General features: G+C 42.8%; 1 protein-coding gene across 1 annotated transcript; it reads right to left on the bottom strand.

Annotated features, from left to right (window-relative positions):
- Positions 1-522: 522 nt before the first annotated feature.
- On the bottom strand, positions 523-18,263 carry LOC311223632 (coiled-coil and C2 domain-containing protein 2A-like; the record flags this gene model as incomplete). The annotated part of the gene is made up of 16 exons (XM_084308407.1): positions 18,209-18,263; positions 17,745-17,855; positions 17,539-17,614; positions 11,463-11,516; positions 11,058-11,138; positions 10,656-10,791; positions 9,885-10,120; positions 9,629-9,730; positions 7,662-7,742; positions 7,349-7,549; positions 6,197-6,356; positions 4,239-4,375; positions 3,848-3,979; positions 2,735-2,944; positions 1,311-1,417; positions 523-667 (listed from the first exon to the last, which is right to left on the bottom strand). Exons 2-16 carry the CDS (start codon positions 17,759-17,761, stop codon positions 523-525), a joined length of 1,875 nt encoding a protein of 624 aa, XP_084164533.1. The 5' UTR covers positions 17,762-17,855; positions 18,209-18,263.
- Positions 18,264-23,098: the final 4,835 nt, after the last annotated feature.

Below are 23,098 nucleotides of genomic sequence, written 5' to 3'. Positions count from 1 at the left end.
AAGACTGCAGTTGGGAACCATAACAAGAGCATGGTACAAGGTGGATCCACCTACAAAGGAGCAGTGGCTGGGTGTAGTGGAGGAAATATGACATGGAAAGATTTAGGGTGCAGGAGGAGAAATTTGGGTCAAAATGGGAGAGATGGATTGAATACAAAAGAAAAGTGAACGACACCGCAGACTATGGAATCAGAACATGATGTCACATTATAAATAAGGGAGAACGCTCACATGTCACCATGTCACTGTATTGTTTTGCTCTTGTCTTTTGTTTGTTTTTGTTGCATGCTTGTTTTGGTACAGGACAAGCTTTGTGGGCCTTTAATTCGAATGTAATTTACTGAACAAGTGTTTTATCATTTATAATAGTCAATAAAAATTTAAGTTAAAAAAACACTGTTTGCAGTGTTTGCCAATATCGACAACTGACGGGAAATCAAATGTAGTCTGTTCTAAAATTCTAGTTTATATTTGCTTTTGTTGTCAAGTTGAAACAGTCTATACATCTTCGACAAAAGAGTGTTACCTTCTGAGGTAGAGCTTGTAGGGCGTGTTGGTGAACCTCTGAAAGTCCCTCAGGGCTTTGGTTTCCTTCCAAAGCTTTACGATGTTCTTCAGCAGCGTCCTGTCTTTCTCCTGTTCACTGTCCCGCAGCTGTCGAGTGTTCCTAAGAATAGCAGGACACAATATCTTCATTTAGCACATTTACATTATACCCAAGATTCCTCCTCTGCATTTAACCCACCCCAAATAGTCAGGAGCAGTGGGCAGCCTTAGTCCAGCGCCCAGGGACCAACTCCAACTCCGATGTATGTACCTTAGCACGCGTGTCTTCGCGGTGTGGGAGGAGTACCCAGAGGAAACCCATGCAAACTCCACACAGAAAGGCCTTCCACCGGGGGTTCGAACCCAGGACCTTCCTGCTGTGAGGCGATAGTACTAAACACTGTGCTGGCCAGACCGCTAACGGGCACAGCAGGGATGTTATGCGCCATACTGATAGGGATGCACCCATACCACTTTTTATAAATGTTATTTTACTGCAGATAAAGATTGGGAGTCCTGTATTTGAAGTGTTAGCCGATGGTGTACCATTAATTTGGGGTCAATGGATAAGAATGATTGACTAATCTGTTTTTCTCCATTATAGATGTTGAACATTCTATTTGCCTAGAAATGCAGGAAAATCACATCACTTTGCGTTAATATCTGACATGTTTACCATGACTTTTGGCATTTGGTTAATATATATTTCTAGAGCAGATGAAAGTCAAACAGGTCTGTCGAGGGATCCGATGTGAAGAACTCACCTGACTTCCAGTTTGTACTCCGATATTCTCTGCTGCATCACCTGGGAGAGGGCCTGGCCACGGTGCATCTCCATCATGTTCCTGAGAGCGCTCCTCAACCCGTGCAACTACAGCAAGACAAAATCACACATATTATCTGCAGCACTGTACGTATGTGTATCACACTAATCAAATACTAAATACAAATAATCAATATAGAATCATTTATTTTGAATGATCCGAAATCAGTTCTTAAAATTCTAAGATAAATAGCTTAATCCGTGCCTGTTTTCAGTGGATGTGTGAAGATTCTGGCTAAATGTTATTTGTAGCACACCTCCCTTCCTGCAGATGTCTCATTTGCCTTGTGCCGAGTTTCTGCTGAACTACTACAGAAACTCAAGTTTCCAAAGTACATCTTTTGTCAACAATAGCAGGTGCTGGCACCCTGAAAGTAGAGCCATCAAGCCTACTTGAATTGATATTGAATCTAAATGAAAATCGAATTGAGACCTTGTGAATTGAAATTGGGTAATCAACGCCGATACCCATCCTCTGGTATGCAGTAATACTGTATGTGATGCCAGAACCAACAACTGTTTGATATCCACCAAAGGGAGTTTAGGGTACAGCAGTGTGTTTAGGGTACAGCAGTGTGTTTAGGGTACACCTGTGTGTTTAGGGTACAGCAGTGTGTTTAGGGTACAGCAGTGTGTTTAGGGTACACACGTGTGTTTAGGGTACAGCAGTGTGTTTAGGGTACAGCAGTGTGTTTAGGGTACACCTGTGTGTTTAGGGTACACCTGTTTGTTTAGGGTACAGCAGTGTGTTTAAGATACAGCAGTGTGTTTAGGGTACACCTGTGTGTTTAGGGTACACCCGTGTGTTTAGGGTACAGCAGTGTGTTTAGGGTACACCCATGTGTTTAGGGTACAGCAGTGTGTTTAGGGTACAGCAGTGTGTTTAAGATACAGCAGTGTGTTTAGGGTACACCTGTGTGTTTAGGGTACACCTCTTTGTTTAGGGTACAGCAGTGTGTTTAAGATACAGCAGTGTGTTTAGGGTACAGCAGTGTGTTTAGGGTACACCCATGTGTTTAGGGTACAGCAGTGTGTTTAGGGTACACCCATGTGTTTAGGGTACAGCAGTGTGTTTAGGGTACACCTGTGTGTTTAGGCTACACCCGTTTGTTTAGGGTACACCTGTTTGTTTAGGGTACAGCAGTGTGTTTAAGATACAGCAGTGTGTTTAGGGTACACCCATGTGTTTAGGGTACAGCAGTGTGTTTAGGGTACACCTGTGTGTTTAGGCTACACCCATGTGTTTAGGGTACAGCAGTGTGTTTAGGGTACACCTGTGTGTTTAGGCTACACCCGTTTGTTTAGGGTACAACCGTGTGTTTAGGGTACAACCGTGTGTTTAGGGTATCTCTATCTGAGGCCTACCTTGTCAGCGAGGTGCCCAGTGAAGTTCTTGTGCTGCCTGGTGAGCTGCTGGTCGTAGAGCTGGGCCAGGCGCACCCCCAGGACATGTTCGCGGCTGAACAGAGGATGATGGGAGAAGATGAGGCCCGAGACGTCAACGTCGAGCTGATAGTCACCCTGGGTCTCCCCTCCTCCAGCTATGTACAGATTTGCATACTTGGACTTCAGCGCCTTGGGAAATAAAGCGATACAGATAGTTAGGGCTGCACATTATTAGTGATATTTACTGTTTCTTTGTTCATCTTGATATACAATTTTAAATTAGTTAAAATATTTGATATTATCAATTGGAAATTACATTATGTTACTCTGTCACACTTTCCACTACCACACAATCCAATAGTGTGATATCATTTTCTTCCCCCATATTGCCCTGCTGTACAGACAATCATACACCATGGTTGTGGAATGAGATACCGTAATAATAATAATACACCACCAATAATGGATAATTATCACCATGACCTAAAAAATATTCAGTGGCTATGATCGTGTATCATGCTTGCCAGCAGTGTATGCAAGTTATGTGTGTTGCATGGTGCGTTAGTAAGTGTGAAAGTGAGAGCATGATTAACAGTGCCCTCGGGAATTATTACAATGAATGAGTAATTGGGAGAGTCATGGATGAGCTACAATAAAGTCCCTGTTATTGCTGATGACCTCATCTGACAGCTGTGTCTACTTTCCACCAAAGTGTCATAAAAGCCCCCAGAATGGAACCATGAGTTCTTTGGGGGATTATACAGTGGGCAGTCCCTAAGAGATTGTGATCTTGCTGAGATAGTTCCATGCATACTTTATACGCCCCCCGTTAAATCACACGTCTTCGTGCTTCACAACAGTGGTTCCCAACCTGGTAGCCTACCCAATGTTATGGGCAGAACATTTCTGTCACACCTAACGTTTTGAAACGTGTGAACATTTTGCCTCTTTTAAAAAACAGTAGGATGCTCCTGTTTACTGTATGAGTGAGGACGAAATCCACAGAAGAACACTGAGCTAGTGAACCTGATGTGAACCATCTCTCTGTGTGTGAGACACAGATGTAAGTAATGAGATGTAATGTTATCGGACCTTCCTGAAGACAGTCTGCAGAGCAGGGTCCAGGTCGTCCTCCATGTGGAAGAGAGGAGGCCTGGTAGAGGACTCCTTTATGGGGTCAGGCAGGGCCATGATCCTGCCGTCATCTCCGAACCACTGCTTGCCCTGAGCAAAGAAACAATGTTTATAATCACCGTATATAGCATTGATGGCATGTTATGCCTTTCCCCCTAATGTAACGCTATGTCACTACCACTGCTCATTGGCTCATGGTTGTCATTTAATGTAGTGATGAGTAGCACCTGTTATTTGATTACAATCAACTGTTGTTGCCTGTGATGATAATATAATGGAATGCTATGGATATCGAATAACATATCGGAGCCAATGACGCTGTACTGCTGTGCATGTCGGTTGCCGTTACCTCCTCCTGTCTCAGGATGCGGTTCTCCAGAATGTGCTCATTGCTCAGGGATACAGGCGGCCTCTCTCCTACATACAGCCCTTCCTCCTCCAGGTACCTGGGCTGCATGTTGTCAGGCAGCTTGCTGGAGGCTGGCACTGGAACATAGATACTAGGGATGTGCATGACTGACCAAAATCATTTTTGAATAGTCTACTGTTCTTAAGACTGATTATTAAAAAATTCAACCCCCCCCCTTTTTAATAGAATGGATCATTCAAATCAAAGGGTATTGCACATAAATAGGCACTTCAGAATCTGAAGTTCAGATAATCCTTGAGAACGTCAATCGGCTCAGCTCACCAACAATAAATCAAAATGACACCATTCACCATCGTAGCCTATAATAACAGCATTGCATTGGCCTATCAACCGGTTTTAATAAACAAACAAACAGTAGCATGTGCATCTTTTAGATCAATTGGGCTATGAAAATTAGGCTGCCTCTAAATATAAAAATGAATTAAATAAGAATGGTTTGCTTCACTTAATTTTTTTTAAAGAAATATATATATAGTTTTTTTCAACTCTGACATGAAAATCAAAAATTCAAAAATTCAAACTCATCCCTAATAGATACATGAAGACGGCTCAATGAATTAACTGTGTGTGTCAATAGAGACCAATACTAAAAGGGGAATGCCACTCATTTTAAGAATTCCCATAATGTTCATCCCTGTGCCCTGGTATTTGAGTATTTGTGAACACTCCCCTAAAGCTAGGAATCAGAGAGACTACCCTCCAATGGGTGATGTCACTGGGATGGATGAAATGTAAATGTTTGTGTGACCTCTTACACCCAAATGAGGTGTATATCCCAGCATTGCTAGAAGGTCTGAACCAGGATTTAAAAACAAATTTGGGTGTAAGAGCTCACACAAACATGTAATTGTCTCAAAAAGTCAGTGTGAAGATTGGATATTCTTCAGGGATATAGACCTCTATCTCAAGCCGCTCTGACTGACTCATGTGAGATTCTGACCTGTATACTTCGATTTTTAGACTTGTGCTGTGTGTCCACTGGGAATAATACATTTTTCTCAGTATTTTCAATGGAAAGACACTGCTGAGAGCTGGGCATGTTCTTAGCACTCAAGAGCACAGAGGGCTAGAGGTTAAAAATATCCACACTTGCTTAGCAACAGCAGGAATAATGATCAGTGCTTCTCCCCAGAACCTGATGAGCACGACTACTAGCTGAAAGAAAAACACAAGACAGATAGTAACAACAGTGTAAGCGGCCAGCAATCAATGTATCAAACACAGGGTTCCCACTGACATTGCAAAATGAATTTCAAGGACTTTCAAATACTTTTCCAAGCACTATTTTTAATTTTAAAAGGGCATTTAAAAGGATACAATTCACTTTTAAACGCAGTTTTTTTATAGAAAGATAATCTGATCCAGGGCGGCTGGGTGGCGCAGCGGAGATTGCGCTCGTCACCAATGCAAGAGACTCCGGTCTTGAATCCGGGTGTCAGCATTGCCTCCGGCTTGGGCAGGTCGTCATACTAACTCAATTGGCAGAGTCAGCGGGTGGAAGTCGATGGGTGGTAATCTGGACGTTGTGGACAGCGACTCCTACAGGTCGGTTGGGGGGCGCCTGTACAGCAGAAACAGGAAATAGCGGGGGTAGTGTGAGCCTCCCACACATTACACCTCGCCAATGAGAGTCCACACTGGCAGGTGAAAATATGCGAAAGGCTGCCTCCTCGTGTATCGGAGGAGACACGTGATGCAAGGCTTCTATCTTCCCTACAACCGGCCAGTGGGGGGCATATGCGAGCAACGTTCAAGACAGGGGAGGGGAGAATTGGAAACAGCTAAATTGGGATGGGAGAAAAATAGAAAAAGAGGAGAAAAAGTGAAAAAAAAAAAAAGAGAATACCAGGTTTTTAGGGAGTCCTGCAAAAGTATACCTGTTCTGTAGCTGGGGGTGAAGAGGAGCTCACTGTCCTGCTGAAGGCGTCTATGGTATCCAATGTACTCTGCCCTCTTCACCTCCAGGAAGTCCTGAGACGACTGCTCGATGAGGAATAAATCCTCCTCTTCATCACGCACAAGAGGAGCTTCTACGTCCTTAGTGTGGGGAGGAGAAAATTATTATTATTTCTTTTTTTACATTATTCAGAACATCTAAACTGTTGGAAACCATCAATGAGCAGCAGCACATACATGCACAGCACATGTGTATTAACCATATAATGGCAGGTAAGTGGTCTATATGTTAAAATAATAGTTCTACATTCTGACAGCCATCACTGATATAGAGTGTTGGATCTCCCAGTCCCTCCGCTCTGCAAATTTAAACAAGTAAAAATTCTCTCTCCTGATTGGATAAAGTGGGAAGGGATACCAGAAAATGTATTTTGTGTTTACTGCAGAGTGGAGGGACTGGGAGACCCATGTTACTGACCAAACACTATCAGTGATGGCTGTGGAATGTAGAGTTATACAACACTTATTTTACCAAAGAAATACCACTTAAAGCACCTTTAAAAAATCAACCCTCGCTCACGAGCCAAAGACCAGAACCTAGTTCTAGAGGGGATACATGTTTTTAATCTAACATATTGACCATATCCACAAACATTGTATGGCCTCATGAAGTCAGCGTGAAGGTTGGATATTCTTTAGGGAATATCTCAAGCCGCCCTGACTGACTCACATGGGATTCCTGTAACTGTATACTTGGACTGTTTTTAGACTTAAACAATGTTGGCACTTAGGCTGTGTGTCCACGGTAAATATTTTCTTCTTTAGAGAGCCCTTTTCTCAGTATTTTCAATGGAAGGACAGTGATGATAGCTGGGCATGTTCTTAGAGAAAAATGAGCAAAATGGCTGCCCTGTGAATATGGTCAATGGTGCCTAAAGTTGACTATTTATCTAAGAGCATAAACTATGGAAGGTTGAACTGACGGTTTAAAAAAAGCCTCATATCCTTTACTGATTGACAAAAATGTCCATCCGTTTAGACAATTAATGGGAAAAATGCACAATTATAGTTTGACTTTAAGTTCAAGCTGAAATTGACTGAATTCTTTAATCAATTGACTTTAATCATCTCACCCGCTCCTCGTCTTCACTATCGTCTTCCCTCTCTTTCTCCGTGTCTTCTTCCTCCTCCTCCTCTGTGTCCCCCCTCCCCTCTCCGTCCCCACCGGTTGTTCTTTTCCGTCTTTTCTTCCCCGTCTCGTCCTGTGGCTCGGGGTCGAAGTTGAACGTAAAGAAATTGTAGGCCTCTTCGGCTGTTGGGAAACCTGTTTCTGCCTAAATTGGCAAGACAAACAAAAGTGAAATGGATTGGCCCGGGATATACAACCAGTGTACATTAAGAGTAGTATATTGTATTCTGTGTTCTCATTGTCCTGCCAGGCCTTACGCGTCTCGATGCCTCTCGGAACTTCACCCTGCTGCTGTGAGGCGGGGCGGCGTCAACTCTTCCCGCCCCATCTGGGTCCACCTGCAAAACACTGGGGATGAATCCTCTTCATGCTCCACCACGCACTCTCACTTAGATGAGCTAGGTTGTTATATGAGGATTATGTTTTTTTGACTTTTCGAGTGCTTTCAACACCATCCGACCCCTCGGAGAGAGAGAGACAAGCTCAAAAAGATGGGGGTGGATCCATCCTTCACTTCCTGGATCACAGATTATCTGACAGGATAACCACAGTTCGTCAGGCTGGGGAAATGTCTCACCATGTGTCAAGGTGGTGAGCAACATGGGGGCTCCGCAGGGAAACTGTTCTGGCTCCATTCATGTTCACTCTGTACACATCAGACTTCGACTACAACACCGAGTCCTGCCACATCCAGAAATACTCTGATGATACAGCTATAGTGGCGTGTGTGTGCGGAGTGGACAGGAGGGGGAGTACAGGGTAGGGTTGTCACGATACCAACATTTTAGTTTCGATATTATACCAATATGAATTTCGATACTTTTCATACATACATCGGCAATCGCAGTGAGGATCTTTATTGATTAACGTTAGCTAGCTAGCACATCTAGAGACAGTTTGCATAGAATAAACTCAGCTAACGTTAGCTTATATAACGTTAGCTAGCTATGTAATTTTAGTTAAAGCTGAGACTATTATGGTTAGCTAGCTAGCTAACGCTAATCAATAAAGATCCTCACTGCGATTGCCGATGGTTGTGGGTAGGCAACATGGGATGCTGTGTTTGCTAGCTTTCAGCATGGCAGTGTAGGCTATGTATAGCTTATTATTAGGCTTTTCAATTTATTTTCTATTCCTGCGAATAGCATTGTGGACATTTTCTAATGATCGTATATAAGTAACTGTAGTCACGAGAGCTAGCATAGGGAGCTCAACACACCAGAGGGAGCTCCACAAATCATGTTAAACCCAGATTCGGCTCAAACAAGGGACTAAACACGTTTAGCAATTATGCCACATCAATGTGGAACGCCCTACCCACAGCTGTAAAGGAATGTGAATCACTACCGACTTTCAAAACCACTCTCAAAGAGCACCTACGGGAGACTGCAATTCGAAACTGGCCCCTGTAAATGTCCTAACCCAACCCCCTCCAATGTACAGTTACCCCCCAAATGCACTATAGTATCATTTTGAATACTCTAGTACCGCGGTACTATACTACCGGTATACCATGCAACCCTAGTACAGGGACCTTGCGAGAGCCTCCGGTGACTGGAGTGAGAGGAACGGCCTCCTACGGAACACCACCAAGGTGGTCGTGGACTTCCGAAGATCCAAGCCTGCCCCTTCACCCAGTCAACATCCATGGGGAGGTAATGGGGAGTGTGACACAGTATCAAACCGAAACGGTAATTTTCCATTTGGATTTCTCAAATATTTCAGAAATTATTTGAACCATGTAGACAGCAGTTTTTCCCATAGGATCTTTTTCAGGGGGGGTGGTAGGCCCCCTGAAACTACTAGTGTTGCCGCGGGGCGCGTGTCTCACAGATACGTGGTGTCAACAGTGTCGTCATAGACGTGCGCAGTAAGGTGGTTGTTAGTATCGATGCATTTCTCTACACTGGGCTGAAATTAAACGATTGCACATAAATTAGGTAAATAAATATGAACAATATTTATTTAAAACACATAAATTAACTTATTTACAATTATACATACAGTAGTGACAACACACATGAACTATTTACAATACAGGGAGGCACATACAACACTCATAACTATTTACAAAATAAATAAAATCATCATTTATTATTCAAACGTTTTTTTAAGCTTTCAGGAGGGGCGGGGGGTTCCATTGGCGGGGCGGGCCGCGCCTTCAAGGCAATGGTAGGGGAAACACTGGACAGGGTGTGTGTGGTGGACGGAGCTAGACCCTCACCTCTCTGTCAAACCTGGTGAGAGTGTCTCTGTCTCGGAGGCCCTGCAGGCGGCTGACTGGCTCCAGGGAAGCCTCCTGCTGAAGAAGACTCTCGGCTTTCGACTGGAACAAAATGGAGTCCATCGTGTGAAGGTACAATATGCTTAATTTAACAGGAATTGCATTTAATATACCCAAATTATTTAATTGTTTAGGAATCTAAATCAATCTTGTTCAAAATCTCATCAAAGACTAAATGCAAGAGGCTGGGTTTTACCCTGGCTGCTTTCAGCTTGTCTTCCATGCGCCGCCTCATGGCGTTCTCTGCGTAGCTGGAGCCGGGGGTGTGCTGGGTTCTCTCCGAGGAGCTCTGGCTGGGGGAAAGCGGCGGTCTCTCTGCGTGGCTGGAGCCGGGGGTGTGCTGGGATCTCTCCGAGGAGCTCTGGCTGGGGGAAAGCGGAGGTCTCTCTGAGTGGCTGGAGCTGGGCGAGGGCTGAGGCAAGGGAGCGAGGCCTAGAAAACAAAACGAGTACCTTTCATTTATCACATAGCAGCAGCAAATAGCGTTTTGCTGTCAGGTGCTTTTCACTGCACAAAGTAGACAGTTGCTACGTGTTGCTATGGACGCCAGACTCATCTTTGGTGAGGTACTTACATCAATTTCCATTGAAAAATCGCTAAAACTGCAAAAATAAATTACAACGTAGAGAAAAGGAAGAGTGGCGGTTTGTCCCGTGATGCTCGTGAGATTTTCTGTGGCAGCTTTTCACACATCAAAGACTTCCAAACCATCTTCTAACCCAAACATCCACCTGTCAATGAGCGCAGTCAACAGGAGTGATCCTCTACAAACGACAGCTTGCCCCAGAAATGTGGCATCAACTTCCCAATAAAATCCCAATAAACCCCCATAAAATCCATTCAAAATACATGACATCATTTCAGAACGTATGGGTGGCAATCTGAAAAACAAGGCCCCCCCCCCCCTGCATTCAATATTCTTTTGGAGATACACTTTCCCCTGACATCACATGAAGGCCAGCCTCACCTTTCCGAGAGCCTGATGGCGGTCTACGCAGCACCACCGGCTTTTCAGGGGATCTCTCATCTCCACTGTGTTGACTGGTAGTGATCTCCTCCACGCCATCCTCATCAGGCTCCGTAGCAGAGGCCTCTTCAAGCACCTTAATTAGGGGGTGAAAGAAATGAGAACAAAAACAACACAACCGACGACAACAATGTATTGTGGGGGGCGACAGTGGCTCAGGAGGCGGAGCCTCTGCCGCTGGTGTGTGAATGTGTGAGTGAATGTGAGGCACAAGTTGTAAAATGCTTTGGACAAAAGCGCAATATAAATGCAGTCCATATGTTTTGGGCTGTTATTATACCTGAGGAGTGGTTACGGTGATGTGAGATAGAGGGATTAAAGAGTGAGGGTTGAACGTAGTACCTTTTTCTTTCGTCTCTGTCTCTGAGCCCTCAGCTTGCGCTTCAGGGTCTCCCCAGGGTCCTCCTCATAACCCGTCAGCTCCTAGTGCAACACAGACACTGTTCAAAACCAATAGCAACGCGCAGATCTACTTCGGACAAAGAACACTCACACTGCAGCTTACTAACGCTAGACAGGAGAAAAGGGTGAAGCGTATATGGAAGGAAGAACACAAGAACTTGTGCAGCAGGAGCTTACAGCTCTACTACACAGGAAGGACAGGAGCTCCGTCTGAACACGTCTTTAGAGCAGGGGGCTGGAAACATGGGAGACAGCAGCACACAATAACAGCACGCTAGGTTGCTAAAGCCTACAAGCTAAGCTACAGCAATGAGAGGCAGCTGGATAACACACACACACACCAACCTCCATTGAAGCTTGTCCTCCATCGTTAGTCGACTTGGCAGTCGGAACCAGAGCCTACCAGATAGATCATAATGCTTAGATATATCCTGCCTTATTTGCCTCTCTTCTTGTCTCTCTGTGTGTGTGTGTGTGTGTGTTTCAGTGTGTAGACTATGGTGTGATATTTTCCTTCAGGTCTTGTTTAGTCTTGTACAGTCTTGTACAGATTGGGTCTCATTCACCAATGGACTTAGGACAAAAGATCTGACAAATCTTGGTCTTAGCGCCACTAAGACATCTTAGGGCCGATTTTGGGATTCACCACCCGTCCCTTGTCTTGGATTCGGTCGAGCAGGATTTAGGATCCCTGAATAGCAGTCGTAAGTTGACAGACTGGTGTGCGCCGTGTTCTTAAGGGCTTTATTTGGGAGGAATCATAGTGATTCCTTCATGTCAACTCTACAGGCATCCTTGGAATTAATTTATCATAATTTAAATAAATATGACAATACTTGTATGATAATCATCACCTGCACCAACTCATCCAAACAAACCTCCTACTCACCTTCAAAGCCCTCCACAATCTAGCCCCCCATCACTGACCTCCTCCAGGAATACACCCCCTCCCGCACCCTCCGCTCATCATCTACTGGACTCCTCTCCATCCCCAGCTCACGCCTCAGCACCATGGGTGCCCGAGCTTTCAGCTGCTTGGCTCCCAGACTCTGGAACTCCCTGCCCCCACATATCCGACAGTCTGACTCAGACTCACTATCAACATTCAAATCTCAACTGAAAACCCATCTGTTCAAACTCGCATATTCACTGTAACCTATGTCACTGTCCTATACCCCCTGCTGTTTGTTTGTTTTGTTATTTTAACTTCACTGTTTTTATACTTCCTGTTGCTTGTTTTATTGTTAACCTTGACTTTTAACTGCCTTGTGTTCTTTATTTTTATTCTTATTTTCTCTATGATCTGTAAGGTGACCTTGGGTGTCCTGAAAGGCGCCACCAAATAAAAGGTATATTATTATTATAAAGAATTACGTTTTATATTTAAAGTCATGCCTCAATGACGCATTTGATGCCCGAAAATAAATAATATGGATTAATCTGATCACAGGGCAGCTGGATTAACACAATATCTGCCACGCAATATCAGCATCATATAGCTCTACCGCCAACGCTGTAAACGGTGAGAGTCGCTCACCTTGTTTGCAGGGCTATAACTATATTATAGCTATATCTGCAATACTATGGCCCATTCGACATTGGGTATCTATCGTTCAAGATGTGGGAAAGTAATATTTTTTCCATTCATACATTGTCGTTTTATACCGTGGTGAATATAAGTATAGTTTTAGAGTGGTCTGGGGTAATTCCTAGAATGCTAGTTATAGGCCGTGATGCATATTATACTTAATCAATTGGCATTTCGTCCCTATACACGCTACAATAAAAAATTCAAATGCATATGATCGGTATATATTATGTCCCATCATGCATGCAAGAAATGGGGGGGGGGGGGTCGTTTATGATTAATTGATTGTCAATAACGGCATTCGGTAGTACAACTGCATACGTTGATCAGATGGATTGCAATGATAGAAATGGACAATCAAGCTGGAATTAACGTTAGATTGCTCTTACCTCTAGCCGATGAGACTGCAGAACGAATATTCCAATTATTTGATTGCCATCTGCTAGATCGTATTTCCGTTTGGCCGACGCCATAAACTCCAAAAGCATATTGATTCTTGCGTCTCGACAAGATAACTGCGCCCGGACGACATTCACAGACGCACAGAGCCATGCTTCCTGCAGAAAGTAAGTGCAACATCAGCCGAATACCACCAGGCTGCGGTATCAGGCCGTTGCAATCTCAGACAGAGTGCCAGAGTTTCCCAGAGCCTTGCTGGATGAATTATGAATGGAAATAGTGAATAAAAGAAATAACGATCACAACAACGAGTTGACTCGTTGTTGGCACTCAACGATTGGACGGCAATAACGAGTTAACTCGTTTTTGGCGCAGAAAGGGTTAACCATATCTAAACCAGCTATTTTGGACAAATGTATAATTACTCAGATATGCAATTATTGTGAAATGATTGAAAATAATAATTATTTAATGCCTTCTGTGGCATTTGTATTTCTTATTTGTTAAATATCTGTTTTATTGATTAATTATACATTGAAAGAATGCAGGCTATAGCCAACATGCAATATATCCCATTGATTGGTACAATGGGACAGACATTTGTCGTTTTATATAGCTATGACCTGCATTCTTTCAAATATATCATTAATCAATTAAACAGATATTGAAATACACTATGTAGCCTACTACAGGGGTTCCCAAAGTTTTCAGGCCGCAACCCCCGAAATAACGGTGTCAGAGAGGCGCGACCCCCACTATTATAATTTTTAAAATTTTTTATAATCTTTTTTTTTATAAATGGAAATGTATGGTTGAAACATGCAAACGTTCAAACGCACACACACTAATAAGCATTGGAGGCTTTTAACCAGGGCCGGACTGGGGAAATCATTCAGGCCAGGAAATATAGTGCAAAATATAGCCCCAGTCAGGCCACTTTTTAAACGGGGGGGTCTGGGGGTCCCCCACCAGGAAAAAATACTTAATTTCCTGCATTCTGGTGCAGGAATTTTTTTATTTTTTTTTATTTATTTTTTTTATTTTATTTTATTAACAGTAAGAAGCATTTTGTATGAAAGTATTCTGTACTTCTGTATGACAACTATTAAAGAACTTGAACTTGAATGCCAGTGTTCGTGATGGCATCACAAATTATTATTAAAAAACAGGCTAGCATATGTATGATTAGCATTAGCAACAACACTGCTTTTGATGGATTTTCTGTTTTTTTGTAATGTCAGATTGAAAATAATACAATTTTTTATTCAACTTCAGCCCTGATCATAACACCACATATTCATTTTACAATTCTAATACCCTTTACATGCCAGTGTGTGTGATGGCATATATTTGCAATATATCAAATGCAAAGTAGATTTTTCTGGGGGGATTATTACAGGCTAGCATGCGTCAATGATTAGCAACAACACTGATTTTGATGGATTTTTTGTTTGGGTCCCGCTTCCACCAATCACATGCGGCTCCCTTTGTTTGTTTGTTTGTTTGTTTGTTTGTTTGTTTGTTTGTTTGTTTGTTTGTTTGTGTGTGTGTGTGTGTGAGAGAGAGAGAGACCCCCGCGGCAGCTCGCGACCCCCACTTTGGGAACCACTGGCCTACTACACCAACACTGCAAATGACAGTGGATAAATAAATAAGAACTAAAGCAAATCGCGAGGATATATCTATAGTGGAATAGACTGTATTAATATTCCCTATTTATACCGTCTTGTTGCACCACACACGCACACTATAGCCTACATGTCTAATGAATGAACAGTAGGCTTATATTCTAATTACTTGTTTCATTAGGATTTAGTAGATACTATATGCTCTGCCCTATATGTACAGTTAAGTACAGTACACATATTAAGGCCGCCAGAGTCGGGCGTACTGTGAGCGGATTGGACTCTGTGGAGATGTAACGCTAAGATGTGTACTGTACTACTATTGCAGCGCAGTATCTGTGATCTCCTAATAAAACAAGTAATTAGATTAATATAAGCCTACTGCGTTCATAGTTCATTCATTACGCACGTAGACTATACAGTACTGCGCGCGTGTGTATGTGTGTGCACGCGCGCGCTACTGCAGGTGGCCACGAGCTGTGTGCTGACAATATATTAATCTCATTTTCATCTGTCGCAAAGCTCTTCCACTACCTATATCAGCCACCATTTCCGCTCTGCCCTTTGATTCGATTTGAAATCTTTATTTCGAACATGTAAATGAATACAAACAAAATAAATAACTAAACAAAATCAAAACATAACTCAAACTAAATAATAACTAAACAAAAGCAAAACATAACTCAATTTACATGTTTGAAAAGGAGTAGGAAGAAGTATACACTTATTTAATCCTACCCCTTTTCCACTACTCAAATGAGTGTACTAATTTAAAACATTAAAAAAAACTAAATAGGCTATATATAACAAAAAAAAACAAAAAACGATATATGTAAAACATGAAAGAAATAAAATAAAAATGTAAACACCCGTGAATATCAAGTCCCTTCCTCATCCCTGTACCTCGTGAACATCATTTCCTTATACATCAGTTTGAATTGTTTCATGTTTAGACATTGCTTTAGCACCACATTTAGACTGTTCCACAGTTTCACTCCACATATTGAGATGCAGTGTCTTCTCATGGTAGTGCGTACATTTAGAACTTTTAAATTGAGTTCTCCCCTCAGATTATAACCCCTATCAAAGAACAGTTCTTGAATGTTTCCTGGAAGTACATGACCTTTTGCTTTATACATTAATTGTGCCGTTTTAAATTCCACAAGATCATTTAACTTTAATGTTTTTGACTTTAAAAATAATATGTTTGTGTGATCACGATAACCTGTAATGGTATGGCCCTTTTTGAGTATAAAAAGTGGTTGTAGTGTAGAATTATAAGTGTTTCCCCAGACTTCAGCACAGTAATTTAAATATGGTAAAACTAGTGAACAGTAGAGAATGTAGAGTGATTTTCTATCCAGAATGTGCTTTACTTTACTCATGACTGAAATGCTTCTTGACAGTTTCAGTTGTTCAGTTGCATTATAATGAGCTGGACAGGTGTGTCTGTATGCAAATGAAGTAAACGGGAACGCACGTTCATGTTTGTCAATGAGTGACGTTTCTCATTGTGGGCATCGCAGCTGTGATAATTTTGGCCACTTAACACTTTCACGGCCAACCACGTATATATACGTTATTGGGGGCGCCAGCGGTTAACGGCCAAAAACGTATAATTCTAATATATACGTTTTTTGATCGTTTTCCCTTTTTTCGATTTTAATATCCTATTCAATGTCAGGGACCTGTATGTTCCCGTTAAAAGGCATACTGGGACTCTGAAGGTGCAGTACCGGCCAGATCCTGCTAGTAGGCAGTATCGAGAGTGCAGTAAACCCTGTTCCAGACTGGGTGCTAAGTTTAACCCGCTCTGGACAGACTTTTCTAGTAATGGGAAACCTAGGGCTTCACCCAATCGCATTGAATAGTTTTCGGGGCCCCCGATCCATATGTTGTGGTGGGTTATGTTGTGGACCAGATGGAGGATGGACCAGATGGCGATCAAATAATTAGAATATTCTTTTTGGAATACCACCGACCACAGGTAAGGACAATCTGACATCAATTTCAGCTTGATCGTGCAAGGTTATCATACCCATCCCCCTGATCGGCGTGTGTTGTGGTAATAACGAATGATATTTGATATTTCAAATAATCAGAAACGACCCCCCTCCCCTTTCATGCATTCATGATGAAACATAATACCTATGATATAGATTTGATTTGAAAATAGTACCGTGTCCAGGGACGAAACGCCAATGGTTTTAGTAGTATTCACATTGCGCCCTGTAGCCGGCCTCCCAGGAATTAGCCTGGATCGTTCAGAAATTATACTTATATTCACCACAGGTTGTGTTGTGAACGTATTCATGAAAAAATTTATTCTTTTTTGCATCTTGAACGGAAGATAGTTACTGTCAAATTACCATGGTATTGCATCCATAGCTATAAAATAAAATATAGATTTAGCTCTACAAACAAGGTGACGCACAGTGAAACTATGTAATGGAAAGCTGGCCCAGCTATAGCTAGATGGGGAAACAGGCTCTCCACACATTGGTGAATCCGGGTGTAATTGTCGGCGAGTTTATCTTAGGTGGTTCCAAGGTGGTTGTCGTAAGAGAAATCTTATGGCAATGTTTGTGAATGAGACCCATTGTCTCTTCCTTTATTGGTTTCATTATGGCCTGCATAAGGTACAAGTATTACATGCACACTGAAGGGGGTAGAGTGTAAATTGCAATAAATAACATAAAACAATTTTGACATGTCTTTACTTTACCTGGGTGTCCGATTGTGACATGTCTTTATTTACCTGGGTGTCCCATTGTGACATGTCTTTATTTACCTGGATGTCTTTATTTACCTGTTCATCATCTTTTGTTTTTACCAATGCTTCTTGAAAAGCACGTCGTTTCTTTCGTAATTTGTCTCTCAGATCACTGGAATAAAAACCCATGGATATTTAGAATAAATATCCTCTGTCCACACAGAATATTGAATGGATGAAAATTAGCATAGTATCATTCTAATCAAAGTTGTTGATGCTTGAAGAGGGTGTGGATAATCTACCTTGATGAGGAGGCCATGTTACAGATGAGCAGTTGTCGTACAACGGCCCAGTTCTAAATCCAGAAGAATCCCATACTCAGCAGCAGCATCCTCCTCTCTGGCACAACGTTTCTGAGTCATGAAACACATTGTAACTGATACAGGCTAGTAGACTACTACTTGTAACATGATATGTATACACTTAAAGATATCACGACGTAACAATAAACAAACTGCGCTTTACTGCAACAGAATGCATGTTGTGAAAATGATAGCTGGCTATCACGCGAATGATACCCAAACTAGACTAGATAATTATAGAGCAGAAAGTCGTCAGACAATGGCCATTGTTGTTGTTGAGGTATTCGTGGTTGTAATACAAGCCAGGAAAGCTGTTTATAAACACTTTTATAAACGCGTTGTTCGTGCATTCGGACAGTTTTCAATGCAAATAATTGCACTACTACAGCGTACAAATGACTTACTGTTATTGGTGCTGCTGGTGTGCTGCCTAGTAACGAGAGATAAACTACTTCTCAACCTACCTTGATAGAAATAGCACGATGCATCCTAGCTTGTATTTTCTCCCTGCTCATTCTAGGGTTCCCATTCATCCAAGGCGTTGTCAATCAAAAAAGTGGGTGTCATCACTGAGCTGCTTTCTACGGCGTCCGCAAGGCTTTCGCGCGTATGTAAAAATCTGACCAGCGCCGATGGCTGAATTAATTGGAGTATTGCACTGTGCGTGCGGGCACAGCTGTGAGATCGCGCGAGGCCAGATATCTTGAATTAATGCGTTTATTTATTTCGAACATAAATTGAAAATAAATAATAATAAAAAACTAGACAATTCCGCGCGGGGAAACTGTGAAAGTGTGGGTGATGCCTGTTGATTGATTGATTGATTGATTGAAAACTTTATGAACAGATTGCAGAATGGGTACAGTACAGTACAGCTCAATACATCATCATCATCATCATCATCCCCCATTTTCAATTAATCTGACATACACGGCATACAGATTGACAGTACTGCATTTATGACATACCAGATTTATATACAAATACAGCAAATACAGTAGCCTACTGTATGGTGCCTGTGCACCACAGGCCAACAGGAGAGGGTCTGTATTGTCTCTTTCCACAGCAAAATGGTCGGCAATGCACCTTGGTTGAGAAATGCAGGCTTCAATCTATGTTGTTTAGTCTATCTGTTCAGTACTGTTCACTGTTTCAAGATGCACAATGAGATCTTCTGAGAGAATTGTTGAATAGATACACAAATGTTCTAGAATGTTTGATTGATTATGACATCATACTGTGACATCACAAATGTTCTAGAATGTTCTATTATGACAAGTAAATAAGTCAAGAAGAAAGCGGTTCAACATTTGGGAATGGAAGGTCTGAAATGGGAGGAGGTGGTTAGGGAATTGGGTGAGGGGGCTGAGAGGGACCAAGCAGCCCAGAATAAGATCACAGGGGGCAAGGAGGGTCCCGCGGAGGGGGGCTCAGACAGGAAGTAGCAGCATTAGCTGCACTCCAATGGACAATGTAGGGGATGACGCGTCTCTACAATTCGTAGCCGCATTTCTGCAGACCCCTCTCTGATTGGAACGGCGTTTTACCTCGGTCACTGAGGCTGAAGTACGCGCAATCGCGCACGGATATGTTCCCGCGTGTACGCGCAGTCACGCACACAAAAATCCGCTGTTCCCATTCGTTGTAACTAAGTATCGGCTCGGCCCGCGGCCACCGTTTTTACATAACAAAAGCACAGGTAGAGTAGGCTGACCAAACGTCCTCTTTTGCCCGGACATGTCCTCTTTTCACGCCCTGTCCGGGGCGTCCGGGGGGGGGGGCAGTGGCGGCTCGCCACTAGGGGCGCAAGGGCGCCGACCCACCTGCTGGCCAGCTGCTGTTAAATCAGAGAAGAAGACAATAAAACTTTTTCGTTTTTGTGTTTTATAGCCCTATAAATAATATAAACATATTTACTCATTTTAAGTATGTTTGTATTTCCAATGCACAATATAACGTTATTATCTAAATTAAAAAAACATCGTTTTCATGAGCAGGAAGTGACGTTTTTTTAAATTTTTTCGTATTTCTCGCCCGGGCTAGAAGCGATAGCGCTCTGAGTGCGCGTCACAGTTTGATCGCTGTCTCCGTCACTGCCAATCAGTGCATACGGCGTTGTGCGTTGAAATATGACTATTATGTTGGAATCCGAGCGCGATTTGAAGCGGTCTAGGCAGCAGCGTGAACTTCCGTGAAGAATTTCCATAGCCGCATTTCGCGGAGACGCTCTCTGATTGGCCGACGCCAGTATTTTTTTCCATGGCAGAATTTCACAGAGACGATCTCTGATTGGCCGAATCCAATTTCTAATGTTCCAATTCTAGCTTCTAGCTTGGTTCCTAGGTTGGTCTAGCCGTCTAGGTTGTTTGTCGAGCGTGCCGTGACTGCAAGTTCTTTAGACTGTTAAGCTTAGGCACTCTTTCAAAGTTGGTTAAGGTTAGAGTTTGTCTTAGAGCATGGCGATAGAAAGCCAGGTAGTTTGCAGTCTGTTCGAGCGGAAATGGACAAAGGAATGTACTTGTTGAGTGTTGTGCTAACGAGCTCAGCTAACACTTGGCTAACAAGCTATATGGCGGATTATACACGTTTATCAAGCTCTCCTGCCCTGGACGTTTCAACTAAACAGTGAGTCTCTCTCTCTCTCTCTCTCTCTCTCTCTCTCTCTCTCTCTCTCTCTCTCTCTCTCTCTCTCTCTCTCTCTCTCTCTCTCTCTCTCTCTCTCTGTGCTTAACGTTAACGTTTGTAAATAGTTTTTTTTAGGAGCAGTACTACTGCTGGCCATTCATGAAGCGAGACATTGCTGATTGTTTATTTATTTTATAACACAAGACTATGACTACCAACTGCCTAGCCAGCCGTGTATCAATCTTGGATGCAATAATAACGTTACTTACCACACTGACTATGTCGATGGCTCATTGATTTAACTACTGCAGCTCTCTCGGATTGAAAATACGTGGATTATGGCTTGTTCAATATCGTCTATGTTTGAATGAATGAATGTATGAGAACTTTATTAACAGATTGCAGAATGGGTACAATACAGTACGGCTCAATACACACAATTGTTAAGGGGATGCAGACCAGAGAAAGACGTTTGTCTTGTTTACATCAGGGTCCCAGATTTTCGATTCATATCGATAGTTTAATAGCTAGCCTTGGCTCGTTTAACAATATGCAAAATATGTGTACAGCCCTGTACTCATACTGAAGTTATTCTTGGTATATAATAGGTCTGATTGTGTAACGAATCGATTCCACGTCGCGCTGTGTGTGAGAGAGAGAAGGAGAGAGGGAGAGATCTGCCTGTGTTTGGAGACGGGCGAGTTTTGTTTCTAACTTTTCTATTTATATTGTGTTTCAAGTTGTGAATTAGAGTCTAGACTATACTTTATTTGACTGGTTGTGTGTTGTTGTAGTAACAGCTGAGCGACTCGTTCATAAGAGCCGATTCATTGCCGTGAGCGTGAGTCGAATCGCTCACGTCTTGCCATGAGTCTTGCGTGGTACAGTACTGTACTGTACATGTTTGCAAAATATTTGGTATAGCGCCCCTAGTGGCGAAGTACCCACCGGCCGCCACTGGGGGGGGGGGGGGGGGTTATTAATTCATCGAAATGTCCGGGGTTTCACTGTTTTTCAGTTTCAGTTTCAGTTTCACGGCCCTTTGCGAGCATCTGAAGGCTCGGGGCTGCATTTTTCGCCGAACATATAAATTACCGAATAAAGCGCTATTCGTTGCCGTTCGAATGCCATCTGGATCGCCAAAATCCGTGCCTCGGTTCTCGAGTTACATGCCGATATGTCAGGCATGCGACTTTTTACATGGCATTATCCAACCGGACTCCCGGAGAAGCATGCAGCTGCAGAGCCGCAGATCCAGCGGCGCTCTCTGGGCCGCGCGCTGACGTAGGGTCGAGCTGCAGACTCGGAGCCTCGAGGTCCAGATTGGTACTTCGCCCTGCCACAGGACTAATGCGTCAGACTAATCTGACGTATCTCGAATTACGTCTGACGTTTCTCTACGTTAGCTAAGCGAACATTAAACGTTGTATTCATAAAATAATATAAAATCAGCAGCATGGGGAGGGCCGGGGGGAGGGGAGGTACAGGTAGTAGAAGACATAGAGGTACAGGTCACATAATTATAGTACAGTGGAGAAGTAAAAATGGAATAAAAAGGCAGTGTAAACAATATATAGTGCCCGCGACGAGGGTCTTGATTGATTGATTGATTGATTGATTGAAAATTGTATTAACAGATCATGCTGGACCTACAAAAGGCCTTTGACACTGTCAATCACTCCATTCTTGACTGAACATTTTATTAACAGATTGCAGAATGGGTACAGTACAGTACAGCTCAATACACACAATTGTTAAGGGGATGCAGACCAGAGAAAGACTTTCGCCTTGGGGGGGGGGGGGGTCAGGTAGGAGGACACTGTACAACTGTACAAGCAAAACTGTACATTGGAATATTGACAAAACCATACTTGGTCATTTACTGTACATTGGAGGGGGTTGGGTTACAACACAGGAGCAGAGTATAAACAACAGTACAGGAATGAGAAACAGTACTGTACTGTTGTTTATACTCTGCTCCTGTGTTGTAACCCAACCCCCTCCAATGTACAGTAAATGACCAAGTATGGTTGTCAATATTCCAATGTACAGTTTTGCTTGTACAGTTGTACAGTGCCCCCCCCCCCCCCCCCTCCTACCCGCCCCCCCCCCCCCCCCCCCCCCCAACCACCTCCAATGTACAGTCCCCCCCCCCCACCTACCCAACCTCCTCCAATGTACAGTTTCTACGTCAAATGTATATACTCTCTTTTCTGGACTCTTTTTGTATCACAAACAATACTGTATTTGCAAATCTGGTATGTCATATATGTCCTGATGAATTGAAAATGGGGGACCCTGATGTAAACAAGACGAAAGTCTTTCTCTGGTCTGCATCCCCTTAATAATTGTGTGTATTGAGCTGTACTGTACTGTACCCATTCTGCAATCTGTTAATAAAATGTTCAATCAAGAATCGAGTGATTGACAGTGTCAAAGGCCTTTTGTAGGTCCAGCATGATCTGTTAATACAATTTTCAATCAATCAATCAATCAATCAATCAAGACCCTCGTCGCGGGCACTGCATTCCGTTCTCAGAATGGATTTGACTCGAGAGAGAGATCATCAGCAGGCTATTATATGATATTCAGACTCTAGATCTATTTGCAGAGCCAGATGAGATGAGGCAACCTGTGCGATTGGCTCTTGACAATTAATTTTGCACGTA

This window comes from Notolepis coatsorum, assembly GCF_963971535.1.
Source record: "Notolepis coatsorum genome assembly, chromosome: 2".
Classification (NCBI taxonomy): domain Eukaryota; kingdom Metazoa; phylum Chordata; class Actinopteri; order Aulopiformes; family Paralepididae; genus Notolepis; species Notolepis coatsorum.
This window is presented reverse-complemented; position numbering and strand designations above follow the sequence as displayed.